The sequence below is a fragment of the Ahaetulla prasina genome, chromosome 1 (assembly GCF_028640845.1).
Source record: "Ahaetulla prasina isolate Xishuangbanna chromosome 1, ASM2864084v1, whole genome shotgun sequence".
NCBI classification, from domain to species: domain Eukaryota; kingdom Metazoa; phylum Chordata; class Lepidosauria; order Squamata; family Colubridae; genus Ahaetulla; species Ahaetulla prasina.
The window spans coordinates 31829304-31846523 of NC_080539.1; the positions used below are offsets into that span (position 1 = coordinate 31829304).

A 17220-nucleotide genomic window follows, 5' to 3' on the forward strand; every position below is an offset into this window, starting at 1 on the left:
AAATCAGAGCTTGGGAGTAAAAAAGTTTGAAGAATGGGAAATCATAAAATTGATTTTCTTTACCATGCCTTGTTGCCTAGGAATACTTGTGTTATACAATATTCCATAAAAACTGAAGTACTGGAGTTGATCAGCTGTTAACCCCTATCATATTCATTCATGCTGGCTTCAATTTCATGCTTATTTTTTCTGTGTAAACAAGGTAGGACTAGCTTACATCTCTTTCAATGACTGAAGGGATGGATTGTTGGCACTCAAAAATACTGAATTAGTCAAAGTTAATAATCTAATATGAATCAATTTGGCATAGACACCAGCTGGAAACTGGGAGACCTTGAGTTCTAATCTTGTCTTTGCCACAAATTAGCTGGGTGATCTCAGGCCAATCACTTTAACTCAGCCTTAGGATGGAGGCAATGGGAAACCACTTCCTAAATCCTGCCAAGAAAACTGCAGGGGTGTGTCCAGGTAGTTGTCAGAAATCAAGATTGACTTGGAAGGCCTGCAGGTACATACATACACAAAACTCAAAAAATGAGTAAGATGGTATTCGGGGTATGCTATCTCTGAACATGGAGTTATCCAGTTGCAAGAAAAAGTATGTGAACCCCTTGGGATTATGTGGAGTTTTGTATGAATTGGTCATAAAATGTGCTCTGAACGTCATCTAAGTCACAACAACAGAAGAACACAGTCTGCTGAACATAATACTACATAAACATTAGATGTTGCCATGGTTTAATTGCACATAACATGTAAACATTCACAGTGCAGGAAGGAAAAAGTATGTGAGACCCTAGCCTAATGACTTCTCCCAGAACTAACTGGAGCCAGGAGTGAGCCAACCTTGACTTCAATCAGTGTGATGATATTGGATGTGTTGCTGACAGCTGTCCTGCCCTTTAAAAACACACACCTGTTTTGGGTTTACTGGTTTCAAGAAGCACTGTCTGATGTGAACCATGCCTCGCAGAAAAGAGCTCTCAGAAGACCTACGATCAAGAATTGTTGACTTGCATGAAGCTGGAAAGGGTTACAAAAGTATCTCCAAAAGCCTTGATGTTCATATGTCCACAGTAAGACAGACTGTCTACAAATGGAGAAAGTTTAGCACTGTTGCTACTCTCCCTAGGCATAGTCGTCCTGTAAAAATTACTGCAAGAGCACAGCGCAGAATGCTGCATGAGGTAAAGAAGAATCCTAGAGTGTCAGCTAAAGACCTACAGAAATCTCTGGCACATGCTAACATTTTTGTTGACACATCTACAATAAGGAAAACATTAAATAAGAATGGAGTACATGGGAGGACACCACGGAGGAAGCCATTGCTGTCCAAAAAGAATATTGCAGCACGTTTGAAGTTTGCAAAAGAGCACCTGGATGTTCCACAGCACTACTGGCAAAATATACTGTGGACAGATGAAACCAAAATTGAGTTGTTTAGGAAGAACGCACAACATTATGTGTGGAGACAAAAAGGCACAGCACACCAACATCAAAACCTCAGTCCCACTGTAAGACATGGTGGAGGGAGTACCATGGTTTGGGGCTACTTTGCTGCCTCAGGGCCTGGACGGATTGTTGTCATTGATGGGAAACTGAATTCCAGAGTTTATCAAGACATTTTGCAGGAAAACATACAACCACCTTTCCGCCAACTGAAGCTCCGCAGAGGATGGGTGATGCAACAAGACAATGACCCAAAGCATACAAGTAATTCAACAAAACAATGGCTTCAACAGCACAGAATACGCCTTCTGGAGTGGCCCAGTCAGAGTCCTGACCTCAACCTGATTGAAATGCTGTGGCATGACTTTAAGAGAGCGATTCACATCAGACTTCCCAAGAATATTGCTACACTGAAACAGTTTTGTGAAGAGGAGTGGTCCAAAATTACTCCAGATCGTTGTGCAGGTCTGATCTGCAACTACAGGAAACGTTTGGTTGAGGTTATTGCTGCCAAAGGAGGGTCAACCAGTTATTAAGTCCAAAGGTCTTCACATACTTTTTCCTCCCTGCATTGTGAATGTTTACATGTTATGTGAAATTAAACCATGGCAACATCTAATGTTTGTGCAGTATTATGTTCAGCAGACTGTGTTCTTCTATTGTTGTGACTTAGATGACGTTCAGAGCACATTTTATGACCCATTCATGCAAAACTCCACGTAATCCCAAGGGGTTCACATACTTTTTCTTGCAACTGTCATTTTGCTATTGTGCCTATGTTCCATGTAACAGAAAATATCAAGCAGTGTTCCCAGCATTTTAGTACCAAGCCCTAAAATAACACATTCATTAACAAACACAAAACTTATCATTCTGTATTTCAACTCTAAGCAAATCTAGTACATAATGTCATTTCCAGTCATATATCAGCAAATCCAGCAAATACTCTCTTTAATTGGCATTTTTATTTCCATCTTAATTTTTACAACCTTATCCAATTCTTTTTGGGTACATCAGTGATAAATTCTTATCATGTTATTGTTCATAATCTTCTCAGATTATTTTTTTCCAAATCTTTTTTTTTTTTTTGGTAATAGCATCTTCTGGTATCACAGCTTCTTCTGGGAACAGGGTATTCATAAAAAAAACAAAAAAACCCAAGCAGCATAGCCAGAAATCTTGATTCAAAGTCCTATTTTCTATTTCTCAACAACAACTATGAACACGATTATAAGTTGCTTATCTTGTTATGTAAGAAATAACTTTTCTTTCTCCTGAAATGCATTTATTCTTTAAATTTTATTAATTTCAGGCTTAATATTCAAAATCAAATATTCCAAGTTTTCCTGAGCCCTTAAACTTTCTATAATCAAAACGTTGATTTGTTTTTGATACTTACTTTGAATTTATAGTTTATAATGAGAAAGTTTCATTTCCGTATGCTAAGGATTGAAGGCACACATTCAGTATTTCCAGCCTTGTTATTTTAAAAGGGTCTAACTTCTTTAAAGCAGGTGATAGACAATATCTGAAGTTGTTTAGCAACGAATGTGCAAAGTAATGTCCTTTGAAAGCTGTGGATGTGACTGGAGCAAGAAGGGTAAGTTTTCTCATTTCCTGGTTGTCTCATAATCTGGAGACTGCTGCCGTACAGTCTTCTTGTAAGAAGCAACTGTATGGAGATTTGGGCAATCTTGTACCTTCTCTTTCTTCAGAGAGGGTCAAAGGAATTGATCCTTCTTTGTTCTTGGTCACAATCATCAGCTTCACAAAATGTGGAAAAGTCTACTTACTCTTCTTCATAAACGAAAGATTTCTTGAAGAGAAAGAGTGATCTTCCAGATGTTTTGGACCCTTATTAAGTTTTGAGCAATGTTTTTCAATTTTGAGTTTCTGAATACAAGTGTTCCTTGACAGGACTTATTGCTTAGCTTAGCAACTGTTTGAAGTTAAGATGGATCTCCCTGCGGTACTTACGATTCTATCCCATGGTCACATGACATTTGTGCCAGGTGTGCAACAACCAGCTCACATTTATGGACATTTGCAATATCATGCAATCATGTGACTGCATTTTATGACATTTTTGCCAAAAACTGGCATTTACTTCTGGTTTTCAACAAAACTAATCCATAGTGAACCATTGGTTCTCTTAGTGATTGTGGCATTTGCTTAAATGGTGGCAACATCCGTTTAGCAACCACTGAAAAAAGATTGTAAAAATCTGGTTGGTCAGATAGGTGGCCTGTTTTATGACTGTCACAACTTACAACTGTGATGTTGTAACAGGTTCCATTGTGGTCATAAGCCATGGACTATCTCGAATTTCTCTGTCCTCTTGCTTATTTCATCTCTGCTTACTTAATTGTGCCTATTTATATTCTAAGTTTAGAGGGCACTTTCTTTTAACTGATATGATATTCGCACTGAGAGCTTTTGTGGTTAAGTATTGATTAGAAAACCTCTAAATAAAGCAGTAATGAATAAAAATATTTCCTTTTTAATATAGAGGAATTTATTATGAAGAAAGTTAAGTGCATTGTATAGCCAAATCCTCCCTCTCTTCTTTTATAAAAAATGCTTATCATTGCTATGAAAATGTCATTCTCTATAACTGCACTGGATGGAAGAAAAGACAAACTTAGATAAATGACTTCTTTCTTCCTCTTCTCAGAATCATTGTTTATTTGCAAAAATACATGGACTGATTTGCTATCTGATCTTTCATGGCAGTTTTTAGTGTTAACATTTATTATCTTGTGCATGTCCAGTTGCAAGGTCCTGACTCTCCCATGTTGTCACATTCTTGTCTCTCAGAAGTAGATCTTGAAGGATCTGGAAAGAACATTAATTAGTTTTCTGGACTAGGTCTCACTTGATTTTAAATTATTTCTGTCTACCTTACTTTGTTTTTGGACAGCTTACTAAATTCATATATAACCAGATCTACCTTGCATAGCAGTGTTGCTTCCTGTCCCCACAATTCTGCTTTTTTTCAGGAAATGCCTAAATTTTTATTCACAATTTGGACTTCAACAAAGCTAACCAAAAGCTAACCAAAGATATTTCCAAGTATATGGGTCAATTCTGACACATTACTGTATAATACATTTATGAGTATACTTTGAACAGTTATCCTGGGAATCCTGCCCTTAATCCTGAAGCAATGGGATGCCAGTTAGCTGACATTTTATCCAGTAAATCATTGAGAAATTGAAGCAATCACCTTCATTTGATTCAAAATCAGATTAAATAGCTCATGTTCTCTAAGCATAATAGCAATAGTACTTGCATTCTGTTCCATAGTACTTTACAGCACTCTTTGGTTTACAAATGCCAGCATATTGCCCACAACAGTCTGGGTCTTCATTTTATCGACATCAGAAGGATGGAAGGCTGAGTCAACTTTGAACTGGTCAGGATCAAACTCCTGGCAGTGGATAGAATTATCTACAATATTGCATTCTAATCACAGTGCCACCACGGCTCCTACATTCAATACCAAGTAAATGATAAGCTTATTAAAACAAGCTGGAAGAACCAAAGAAGGGACAGATTCTGAAGCACCTTATGGGTTTTCAGGAATATAATGGCATCAAGAGAAGTCCATTTAAATCTCCAGAAAATAAAGAGATAATAAAGAATATGGTGTCAAGAAAGTAGTTAATCTCAGTCTCCTGCTCCATTTCTGAAAAAGCCCAAGTATAAAAGACATCTTTGGTTGGGAATGTAATGACAAGGCATTTATCCTAAAGTCACAATTTGGTTGAACTTTTTTGAGCCAATCTGAATTCCCAGGATTCATCACTTAAAGATACCTCAGTTCTTGCTCTAGTAAAGTTATGGTTTAATCACATATACCCTGTTTCCCCGAAAATAAGACATCCCCTGATAATAAGCCCAATCAGGCTTTTGAGCACATGGCAATAAGACCAAGCGCTTTTTTCAGGATTCAAAAAAATATAAGACAGGTTCTTTTTTTCGGAGAAACACGGTACCTATAAATGCATCAATATGCTGATGTGAAGTTTGCCTTCTGATTGCTTTTAATCATTCTGCATAGCCAGGAGAAGCCTAGATGAAGCTTCTTCTAATTGTAATAATAATTGTTTTGGGAAGGGATAGAAAATTTTCTGAGCTTGACAAATGCTGAGCTTAAATATTCAGAACAATGTAAGTGGGACATTCCCACATTTGTTGAAGGTTCCAACCTGGACAACACTGGAAACAAGTCTAATTCCTTCATTTTTTATCTTAGGGATAAAAAAAAGGGGTGGTAGTCCATTTTTATATACCTTCCAATTTACAAAAAAAAAGTCAATAGAATTATATTTTAAAAATAAATTTCTTGCTGTGAACATTGGAAACTAAGTATTTTTTTTCCATCTTGCAGCCTGACATTTAGTGTAGTCTCCAGTATTAATTTACCAGGGTATGTAGATTTAATAGTTGTAAGCTGATGCAAGGTTGTAAGCAGCGGCAACTGAAAGCTCATGCAATGGGAATGAGGCAGCAGGGTTACTGCCACTTTAAGAAGCTGAGAAAGAAGCTGCCTATATAAGGGAAACCATTAGAGGGCGTCTCCCTTCTCCTAATCTCTCTCGTCATGTATCTCATTGCTCTCTTTGTGTCAGTGGCTGTATGATAAGGTATTTACCACGTATAAGTCTGTATATATTTAACTGTAGATAAAACCACTGTTAATTATCTAAAGGCGCTGTGTGCTGTGTGCTGTGGTTTGCTCTTCGGTTTATCTCATAACTGCCTAAACTCTGACATAATTTTTTTCTTATAGTCCCTTCCCTATGTTAGAAATCTGTCAAAGTTGCCTTGGCCAGGCTTTCTGTAGCATTATATCTGATACAGGTAAAGGTAAAGGCTCCCCTCACACATGTGCTAGTCATTCCCGACTCTAGGGGGTGGTGCTCATCTCCGTTTCAAAGCCAAAGAACCAGCGCTGTCTGAAGACATCTCCATGGTCATCTGGCTGGCATGACTAAACGCCAAAGGCGCACAAAACGCTGTTACCTTCCCACCAAAGGTGGTCCCTATTTTTTTACTTACTTTTTTTTATGTGCTTTCGAACTGCTAGGTTAGCAGAAGCTGGGATAAATAACGGGAGCTCACCCTGTTATGCGTCACTAGGGATTCAAATCACTGAACTGCCGACCTTTCGATCGACAAGCTCAGCGTCTCAGCAACTGAGCCACCGCGTCCCTTAAACTTATCAGTTATATCTGATATAACCTAGTATAAATTTGGCAGATTTTTTTGGTAAGGGAAATTACATAAAACATTATAGAACGAGAGATTTCAGAGCTGGATTTGAATCCTGTGAGAACAAAGAAGCTCAACTACATTCTGGACGGGATAGGGTGGGGATTGTTCTTACTGTAGGAAGTCTGGAGACTTTATCATAGCGTGTTCAAATTCTGCTAGAGAGAGCATTCTGTCATTATCCAAGTCAGCTTCCTCCAAAATCTGTTTCAAACACAAAGTATACAGAAATAATATTTCTGTTGTTTTATATTACGGTAGTCAATGTAAGAATTTTATTTTTGTGCTCCAAAATGGATTTCTTTTTCCAGTCTCATTCTCAAAATATGCTTGGACTATAACTCACAGATGTGTTGGGAAGGCAAGGTAGCCATTGCCTTCCCAACACAGCTGGAAGGTCTTCAACACAGTTGAAGACGGCCATTAGAAGACAGAAGAGGTCCGTCCCTCATGCCCAGGTTCTACTGAAAAGACATTTAAGCCATCTAAAACTGTTTTATGCTTAGGCCTCAGTCACTGAAGTCCCAAGGTGGTCAAGGAAGGAATTACCTACATGGTTCGCCAGAGACACAATTTCCTCCTCACTGAGGTTATTCTTATTGATTAATCTGCGGATGACATTTTGAAGATCTTCCTCGTCAATAAAACCATCATTATTGAAATCTGGGAAATTAAAATATTGTGAAAAGTAGAAATAGGGTGAAACTTAGAAGATTTACAGACTATTATGCAGTCCAGAGCCAAATATTTAAGAATTACACAAACAATAATGCTATTTTTACTCGTAAAACTGCCACAGAAACTCAGTCCATCCAGCCCACGAATGTTTAATGATTAAACCTATAAGTTTTCTGTCTCCATCTGCCTGACTTTTTTGTAGCAGAATATGCCAAGAACTGGCCTTGGGATGTGCTGTATAAGCAGTCCCAATTCTGACAATCTGATTCCTTTTCTCTTTTTTTCCATTCATTTCCACACTGAACCTGAACACAGCCTGAAGCTGCTTGTGCATAGCATGTACACAACATATGGAAAGAGTGTGCGATGGGGAGGCAGCGTCATTACAGGAATCACATAGGTGCTGAACCACAATTTAATCATGATTTGATGAGCAAACCATTCACTAGAATTAATCCATCAAAGGAATGGTAAGGCTATTTATTTATTCATCAAATTTCCAGGCCAACCAATTCCAAAACAATACTTGGTGACTTCACAAGGTTAAAAGACTGCAACATTATACATTGAACAAACAGTATTATTTAATAGGTATACATTACAACAAATATGAGGGAACAACATGCAACAACATCACCCCCAACTAAAAGAAGCTACCCAAAATATCCTAAGCAAGGCTTGGAGGGGGGAAAAACATATTTTGTGATGTTTCTGTGAGGGGAATGTATTCTAAAAAGTACAGTAGATGCAGTGAAAAGGAGGCACTTATTCAATTCTGGGAATACCGATTGCTCTGGATTTAAACCTAGGATTATAGATATATGCTTTCTATTTATAAATGCAATGGAATATCACTGCAATGGAAAAATGATTAACAGAATTTCATGTCATTTCAAGTTTTAATGAGTAATTTGAAAATTCAGCTGAATTTATTTTTTGTACACTGATTTTTTTTCCTTTTTTCCCTTCTTTTTTTCATTTTTTAAAGTAAAAACCAAACTAGCAATATTATGTCTTGAACCCAACAATATTTCTTCTCAGGCCATGTCTACGATGTTTCTATCCCCTCTTTGAAAAATAAAACGATTCCAATCTCACGTGGACTTCCAATTCCTGATCTCATCCTCAAAGTTCCTCCAGACCTGAAGACTTTTGCTTTTTCTTACCCTGAAACTGTTATGAGGATATTACAATGGGGAATGACATACCATAAATCCGAAAAGCATATTCAACCTTAAGGGTGGGACATGCTAGGTAACTGAAGACCGATGCCATCCCAAGGATGTCCTCGAAGGTAAAGTAGCCATCTGTGGAGAAGACCTTGCAGATCCTGTCCCTGAATGGATTCATCTGGGTGAAAACAGAAGAATTTGACTACAATTAGCCTCATTATTCTTAGTGGAGCCTTTCTAGTCTACATATACTCATTCATTCATTCGTTCGTTCGTTCGTTCGTTCGTTCGTTCGTTTGTTTGTTTGTTTGAATTTATATCCCGCCCTTCTCCGAAGACTCAGGGCGGCTTACATTGTGTTAAGCAATAGTCTTCATCCATTTGTATATTATATACAAAGTCAACTTTTATTGCCCCCAACAATCTGGCTCCTCATTTTACCTACCTTATAAAGGATGGAAGGCTGAGTCAACCTTGGGCCTGGTGGGACTTGAACTTGCAATAATTGCAAACAGCTGTGTTAATAACAGACAGACTTAGTCTGCTGAGCCACCAGAGGCCCTTGTATATATACATATACATATATATGTATACATATACACTAACTACAAAAGGGGCGTGTATAAGCACAAGCGTGCCTACCGTTCCTGTCCTATTGTTTCCTTTCATTATATCCAATTAATATAGTTATTACATACTCATATATATGCTTATATATTGTATAGTTATTTCATGCTTATGCTTATAGATACTGTGTGACTAAATAAATAAATAAATAAATAAAATATGGGCAACCATATAAATTTGATATAACAATAACAATTGTACACAGTGTGGCTTGATTGCATCGTTCTTTGATACTATATTCTATGTATAACCATAAACAGACTTGCACTGAAATACTTTTATGCTGTGAACATCCTCATACACAAGAAGAATATTCCTTTGATTAAATTGAAAAAAAGATGTTTGCCCCCCCAACTCACATTTCCTGTCTTCCTGTTTCAAGCCACCTGCAGTTTTTCTTGTTCACCACTAGGTGGCAGTAGATCATTAGTTCAAAGAAAACACTTGTCCATTCTATCTGCACCTGCCTCTTTGCTCTTAAGTAGCAGAATAGAGAAAATATCTATAGTTCCACTATCTCTAATAAAGCTCTGGAAGATGCAATCACACACAATGAGTGGCTTATATGTACATGTAAAATTCCTTGTGTGTCCAATCACACTTGGCCAATAAAAATTCTATTCTATTCTATTCTAAAATGCTTAACCTATATTACTAAAACCGCATTCATATAACACATGGCTCTGCAAACTTGGCTCTTTTAAGACTTGTGGACTTCAACTCCCAGAGTTCTGGGAATTGAAGCCCACAAGTCTTAAAAGAGCCAAGTTTTCAGTCCCCTAATATAACATGTTATGCTCTGCCAATCATATTAGAACTTAATCATGGCTCATACAACTTGTTAAAACACTATAACTCAATCCCATTTTAGCCTAATCTAGGACCAGAGGTGGGCTTCAATAATTTAACAATCAGTTTGCCCCAGCACTGAAAATGTGAGTGTGCGTGACCGCACATTGGCTTCGCTCTCTCGCGCGCCTTCCACACTTGCACACAGCCTTCTGCGCATGCGCTTTGCTCGTGTGCATGGTTGCACACATGCGCGCGCCTTAAAAAATGCAGCTGAATAGGACCGCATAACGCTGGGGGAGGGCCACCTGCAGGTCACAACTACCGGTTTGCCCGAACCAGTACGAACCAGCTGAATCCCATCCCTGTCTTTGACATTGTATGACCCCAACCAATATATAATATCTTCCACCATTATCTCCTCTACCATTAGATGACAGCCTTGCAAATAATCCAAGGTGTCACATAACGGTGTTATAGTTTCAACTATCCCAGTGTCAGCTGAGAATGTTGCAGCAAGTGAGAGATCAAAGAGAATATTTTAATAAACTAGAATAGAATAGAATAGAATAGAATAGAATAGAATAGAATAGAATAGAATAGAATAGAATAGAATAGAATTTTTTATTGGCCAAGTGTGATTGGACACACAAGGAATTTGTCTTGGTGCATATGCTCTCAGTGTGCATAAAAGAAAAGATACGTTCATCAAGGTACAACATTTACAACACAATTGATGGTCAATATATCAATATAAATCATAAGGATTGCCAGCAACAAATTTACAGTCATACAGTCATAAGTGGAAGGAGATTGGTGATGGGAACAATGAGAAGATTAATAGTAGTCCAGATTTAGTAAATAGTTTGACAGTGTTGAAGGAATTATTTGTTTAGCAGAGTGATGGCCTTCGGGAAAAAACTGTTCTTGTGTCTAGTTGTTCTGGTGTGCAGTGTTCTATAGCATCGTTTTGAGGGTAGGAGTTGAAACAGTTTATGTCCAGGATGTGAGGGATCTGTAAATATTTTCACGTCCCTCTTCTTGATTCGTGCAGTATACAGGTCCTCAATGGAAGGCAGGTTGGTAGTAATTATTTTTTCTGCAGTTCTAATTATCCTCTGAAGTCTGTGTCTTTCTTGTTGGGTTGCAGAACCGAACCAGACAGTTACAGAGGTGGAAATGACAGACTCAATAATTCCTCTGTAGAATTATTCCTATAAATATAGGAATGATTCCATGGTGAGAAAATCTGAAGGAAAAAAATGTTCAGAAGGATTGAAAAATTCTGAAAAATTAGATAAGGCCCCAAGACAGACAATGTTATGACCCAGGGTTGGTTGCATGAGCAACTTGTGTTAGGTGGAAGCTTGACAACTTCCGGCAATTCCCGGTCCATTCTCCAAGGTCTCTGTCCCCAGGTTACCCTTACAGTCCAAGAGCAAGGCTCGAACACACACGCCCGCACACACGCTTCGTGCAACTTCCTAATGGTGAAAGTCAGGAGCAGCACCGCTCCGGGGGCAAGACAGGGTCTCAAATTTGGCAAAGTTCACGACAAATGTCAAAGCAAAGGATCAAACCTCAGTCCACACCAGCAAGGATTCTGGATCAAAATTCTTGGAGCAGTGGAGCATGTTGCTGTGAAATACAACACTTGTTCCTGACCAAAAACCCCTCCCCAACTCCTTAAATGCTACTCTCCAGGTGATTCTTGAGAGAAGGGAAGGGGAGCCCTCCTCCCGAGTAGTTGGGTTGTCCTGTGCTGAGTTTGCCTCCTCTCCATTCTCCATACTCAGGTGGGGGAAGCATTTGTTTGTCTCTGGAGGTCTGCCCCTCCTCTGCTCTGCTGCCTGCCCTCCCCCCTTCCTTGGTCTGCCTGCCCGCTCTCTTCCTCCCTGATTACTCTTCCGAGACCCGAGGGACCTGGGACTGCCTCGTTTTATCCCTAGGTTGTTCCACAGGGGCCATAGAGCAGGGGTCTCCAACCTTGGCAACTTTAAGATTTGTGGACTTCAACTCTCAGAATTCCTCAGCCAGCTTTGCTTTGCTGGCTGAGGAACTCTAGGAGTTGAAATCCACAAGTCTTAAAGTTGCCAAGGTTGGAAACCCCTGCCATAGAGACTGCCCCCACCCCTTCTGTCGGCCCAGGCTCCCTCTCCACCTCCACCTCCTCATACCTGAGCTCCAATGGGGCCATGACAGACAATATTAAACAGAAATAAAAATGGGAGACAGCTGATAAGACTAGTATGGCTGCATAAAGAATTCTCTGACAAATTAAGAAACAAAAAATTAAGTTTAAAAAATGAAAAGTGGGCCACATAACAAAAAATAGAAGCTCTCAGAACCATTAATTGTAATCTTAATGAGCACTTTGATGTACATGGGAAGTGTCAAAAAGATTGGTGATGTGCTAACATTATTCCATTTTTTTTTAAAAAAGGCTTTTTTTTTTTTAACAAAGTGCAGTTCAATGTCAAGAAGCGTAGATTGTGCACCGAGGTAGCTCAGTTGCAGTAGTTGTAAGAAGGATCTGGATATGTCTATGGAGATTCTCAATCATCCGGGTCATGATTGTCCCAAAGATGCTTTTTCAAGAGGCAACTGGACTTTCTGGTTTTTCTTTGGAGACATTTTGCTTCTCATCCAAGAAGCTTCTTCAGCTCTGACTGGATGGTGGGGAATGGAAGGATTTATATTCCTTGCAGACAGCTGATCATTTGCATTCTTTTAGCAAGTCATTAAGGCTACCTGGAGATTTATCTGTGTCATCAGGGTCACCTGAGTGGTAGAAATGGGTGTGGAGCCTTCTTGGAATTGTTGAAAGGACTGGGTTGTAGACTGGAGATAGATAATGCCATATCCCTCTCCCTTTGGATCTGGATATCTATGACCACTGATTAAGCATGTGTTAGTTACATTCTGCGGGTAATGCAGAGAGGTAATGCAGTCCTGATCTACATCAATAGAGTATAATTGTTCTGCTTAGCACGCTACTGTAAGACTGCTTTTAGATATAGGGGTCTCCAACCTTGGCAACTTTAAGACTTGTGGACTTCAACTCCCAGAGTTCCTCAACCAGCAAAGCTGGCTGAGGAATTCTGCGAGCTGAAGTCCACAAGTCTTAAAGTTGCAAGGTTGGAGACTCCTGTTTTAGAATACAGTATCCAGGTTTATTGCCACGCTAAAAAAAGGAATGCCAAGGAATTGGAAAGATTACAAAGAAGAGCAACAAAGATGTTGATGAGCTTGAACACTATATCTATGAAAAATGACTAAAAGAATTTAGTATATTTCACCTAAATAAGAGAAGTCTAAGGGAAAACAAAATAGTACTCTTCTAATACTTGAAAGACTGTCACAGAGAGCATGGATTTATTTTCCATAGTTTATAGTTCATTAGGATAGGAAAAGAGCAATAGGTCTAAAATTTACAAAGAGATCCAAACTCAAAAGAAAAACGTTGTTGGCGCTGTTCATGAGAGCTATTAAGTCATGGAATAATCTATCTCCTAGAATTGTGGGTGCTTCATCACTGGAGATTTTCAAACAAAGATTGGACAGCCATTTTTCTGGGATGCCTGAGGATTTTTGTCCAGACATAAGTTTGGACTGGAAGATCTCTGGGGATTCTTTTAATCCTATGCCAAAAGTAGTGGCTGAAATTTGCACATCACACTAATCCAGCGGTCAGCAACCTGTGGCTCTGGAGCCATGTGTGGCTCTTTCATCCCTCTGCTGCAGCCCCCTGTCGCCAGTCAGCTCCACAATTGATAGGGCTTTCGGTTAGGATAGGTAGAGGAAAAAGGACACTGCGCTAGGAGGAGACACGATGGTGGGGGAACCAGACTTCCGGTCAGCAGAGGAAAAAGAATGCCGCACTAGGAGGAGACTCTATAGTGGGGGGAACCAGATTTCTGGTTGGCTCCAGAATTGAACAGGAGGCTTCTGGTTAGGGCCTTTGTGGCTCTTTGAGTGTTTAAGATTGCTGACCCCTGCACTAATCCCTAATGCAGTGTGTTTGTTTGTTTTTATCTTAGTTCAATGTGTGGCCCAAGCTACAAGTTACAATCTATTCAACAAATCATGAATAAACCATGGGATAGTGCAATAACTCACTTGTCTGAAAACAGAACGTTCAAATATGTGATTGATTATTGGCTATAGTGGATTTCGCCATAGTGGCGCAGTGGTTAGAATGCACTACTGCAGGGTACTTTTGCTGCCTGCCAGCTGCCTGCCATTTTGCAGATCGAATCTCACCAGGCTCAAGGTTGACTCAGCCTTCCATCCTTCTGAGGTGGGTAAAATGAGGACCCAAAATTGTTGGGGGCAATATGCTGACTCTGTAAACTGCTTAGAGAGGGCTGTAAAGCACTGTGAAGCGGTATAAAAGTGCTACTGCTATGCTATTAAAATGAAAGATTTTATAAAAAGCCACGAAGCAGAGAGACTATTTTACGGGTGCATAAAACTTCCAGGTTCAGGGGTCCTGATGAGAGGTGGGTTTCAGGGTCTGACAAGTTCTGGAGAACCAATAATGGAAATTTTGAGTAGTTTGGAGAACCAGTAGTTAAAATTCTGACTGGCCCCACTCCCATCTATTCTCTGCCTCCCAAATCCCAGCTGATCAGGAGGAAATGGGGATTTTGCAGTATTCTTCCCCTGGAGTGGGGAGGGAATGGAGATTTTACAGTATCCTTCCTCTGCCATGCCTACCAAGCCACACCCACCAAGCCACGCCCACAGAATTGTAATAAAAAAATTTGAAACCCACCACTGGTCCTGAAGAGATCCCACTGTTAGGAAGCCATACTAGAAGAGGTCAGAAGCATCTAGCTGATTATTTTGGAAATTTGAAATGATCTAGCAGAGATCTTATTATGTCCATCCATTTGTTAATGTGCGTATGCCCACAAATACCCACCCCTTTCTTTCTACAGCGCTAAATTTTGTGGCTTAGTTTCTCTACTAAATGTACAAAGAATCCTTTCAATCATTACACTGGTTTACTCATATGTCTAATTATACCGCTCGGCAAAACAAGTTCTTGTTAGTTTTCCTTCTGTTTTAAGATTAAGATTCAGAGACAACCCTGGTTGAAGGGTTAGCAATTGGAGGCGGATATTTCTAGCCTTTTCTCTAAAATAGATTCTGTCTCACTCTTGGCCAGGAACATTAATGAAAAACAAATCAGAAAAGAGAGAGAGAGAAAGAAAAGAAACCTTCATTCTCTATTGTTCCTTGTGAAAGGAAAATAAGTGGTTTCTGAAATAGTCTTGAAAATGCATACCGTGTATATTGCTTTCTCTGAAAACTATTATTGTGCCCCAAATAAGGGAGATTTTTTCCCCCCTAAAGTTTTTATGGAAATAAAGAGACTTATGCTTCAATGGGAATCTGAGGTCATCCAGATCCCGTTAAAATCAGCCTGCAACTGATGCTGTGCGTCTCGTAGGCTCCTTCCTACAAATGTCTTTTTGCCCCACATCAAGACAAAACTGGGCTTCAAACACACTGCTAGGCGTTACGTTGCATTTCAAAACACAGATTTGCCCCATCGAAAAGCCAGGGTGGTAAAGCTTTCATGGTTGTGTAACAGCCATTTCTGAATTATCTTTGAAGGAAAACTTTATTGTCTTTCAAGGGATATTTTGCAAAAAACTTGAAGAAAGGACTATGTGCTTATAATTTTGTGTTTGTGGCTCAGCTACATGAGTATGATTTATGGTGCTCATATTCTGATAACGTTTGAAACTGCCTGAGCCTCATTGCATGGCATGATTTGAAACTTCTTAGTATGCTGTGATTTTCCTTTTGTGAGAGGAAAATAGAATGGGATGAATATATAACAACTGAGAACAAGATTTCAAAAGTACTAAAAAATGGTTTTTAGTTTAAACTTTGCTTTAAACTTTGTTGTTTGGATTGTTCGGGAGAGAGGAGGAGAGGGAGGGAGGAAGAGAGAGAGAGAAAAAGAAAGAGAGAGAGAGGTGGAGGGGACTAGATTGAGCTTACCATAGGGCCTACACAGCAGACATAACCACTGTAACATTAGTCTATCAACTAAATATCCTCAACACCACAGAATTTGTTGCAAATATATCAATGAGGGTTAATCTGAACTTAAAGTAAATGGGAATATAAATACTGTACAAAGAATGAAATTATACCTTTCTATCTACCTACTCATCATCCATCCATCCATCTCTCTGCCCGTCCATGTCTCTAGCCAGTGTGCTCACATCTCTGTCTACATCTTTGTATATTTGTATATATGTGCATGCAGGTATATATGCATATATAACCAACGTTACAATCTATTATCAACTATTTAATTGGATAGATAAGATTTAGATAGTCCATAATTGAAAACTAAGGCCTGTGCACAAAGAGGTGCAATGCATTAGCTTCCCTGAAGATGGCGGCGGTCCATCACCGAAGAGTTTTCCTCTGCCCCCAGCCTGTACATCAAATCTTTAGAAAACAGAATTCAAAGCAGTTAAAGAATGGCCCAGATCAAGGCCCAGTCTCCCCCTCATGATTTTCCATTTACTGAACACTTCCCCCCCTCCCACAGCTGTTATTTAAAATGAAGGGAGGGAGGAAGAAAGCAAACCCAGAGTACATTATGTCTCTGTCTGCATAAATGGAAAAAAGTTTGTCTTTTGAGTAGTTTGTAAGCTGATACTGGATGCTGGCCAACATCCAGCAAACATCAAGAGTTAGAGCCACATAGACGGCACGGTAGTCCTTTGTTTTCTTTCCCAATACCCCCCTCCCTCCCTAAAAAACACTTTTCAGAGTCTGGGGTAATAGACTACAGGAAAAGAAAAGGTCCGTTTCATGTTAAAACCTAAATTTAATGACACTTACTGGATCATGGCCAGGAACCTTCATATATCACCATCCAAAGAACAGGGATCAGCAACTCAGTATCTAGCCAAGCCAATTGGCATCTGGCCCTGTCCACAAGCAATAAAACTTTTATTTTAGTAGCTATTCCTCCCATTTAAGTGCACATACAAATATCGTCCAATATTTTTTTTGGGGGGGGGGGGTCCCAACTGTAGTGAGGGGGTGGGGGTGGGAGAAACAAATTGCTTGTGGATTTTGCCTTGCATTATTTTATTTAAGTTAGGAAAGGAGCACACTGGGCCCCCGTTTCATGCTAAGGGGATGAACTCTGTGCTTAGCATTTGTTGGGAATTACTGCTGAAAGCTCAGT

General features: G+C 39.4%; 1 protein-coding gene across 1 annotated transcript in view; it reads right to left on the bottom strand.

The window, feature by feature from the left end:
- Positions 1-3838: 3838 nt before the first annotated feature.
- CIB4 (calcium and integrin binding family member 4) overlaps positions 3839-17220 on the bottom strand; it is a 49231-nt gene continuing 35849 nt past the window's right edge. The window contains exons 3-5 of the mRNA XM_058164763.1: positions 8613-8754; positions 7280-7389; positions 3839-4284 (exon numbers count right to left, since the gene is read on the bottom strand). Coding sequence (XP_058020746.1) covers positions 4192-4284; positions 7280-7389; positions 8613-8754 — 345 coding nt within the window. The 3' untranslated portion in view covers positions 3839-4191. The remainder of the gene's footprint in view (positions 4285-7279; positions 7390-8612; positions 8755-17220) is intronic.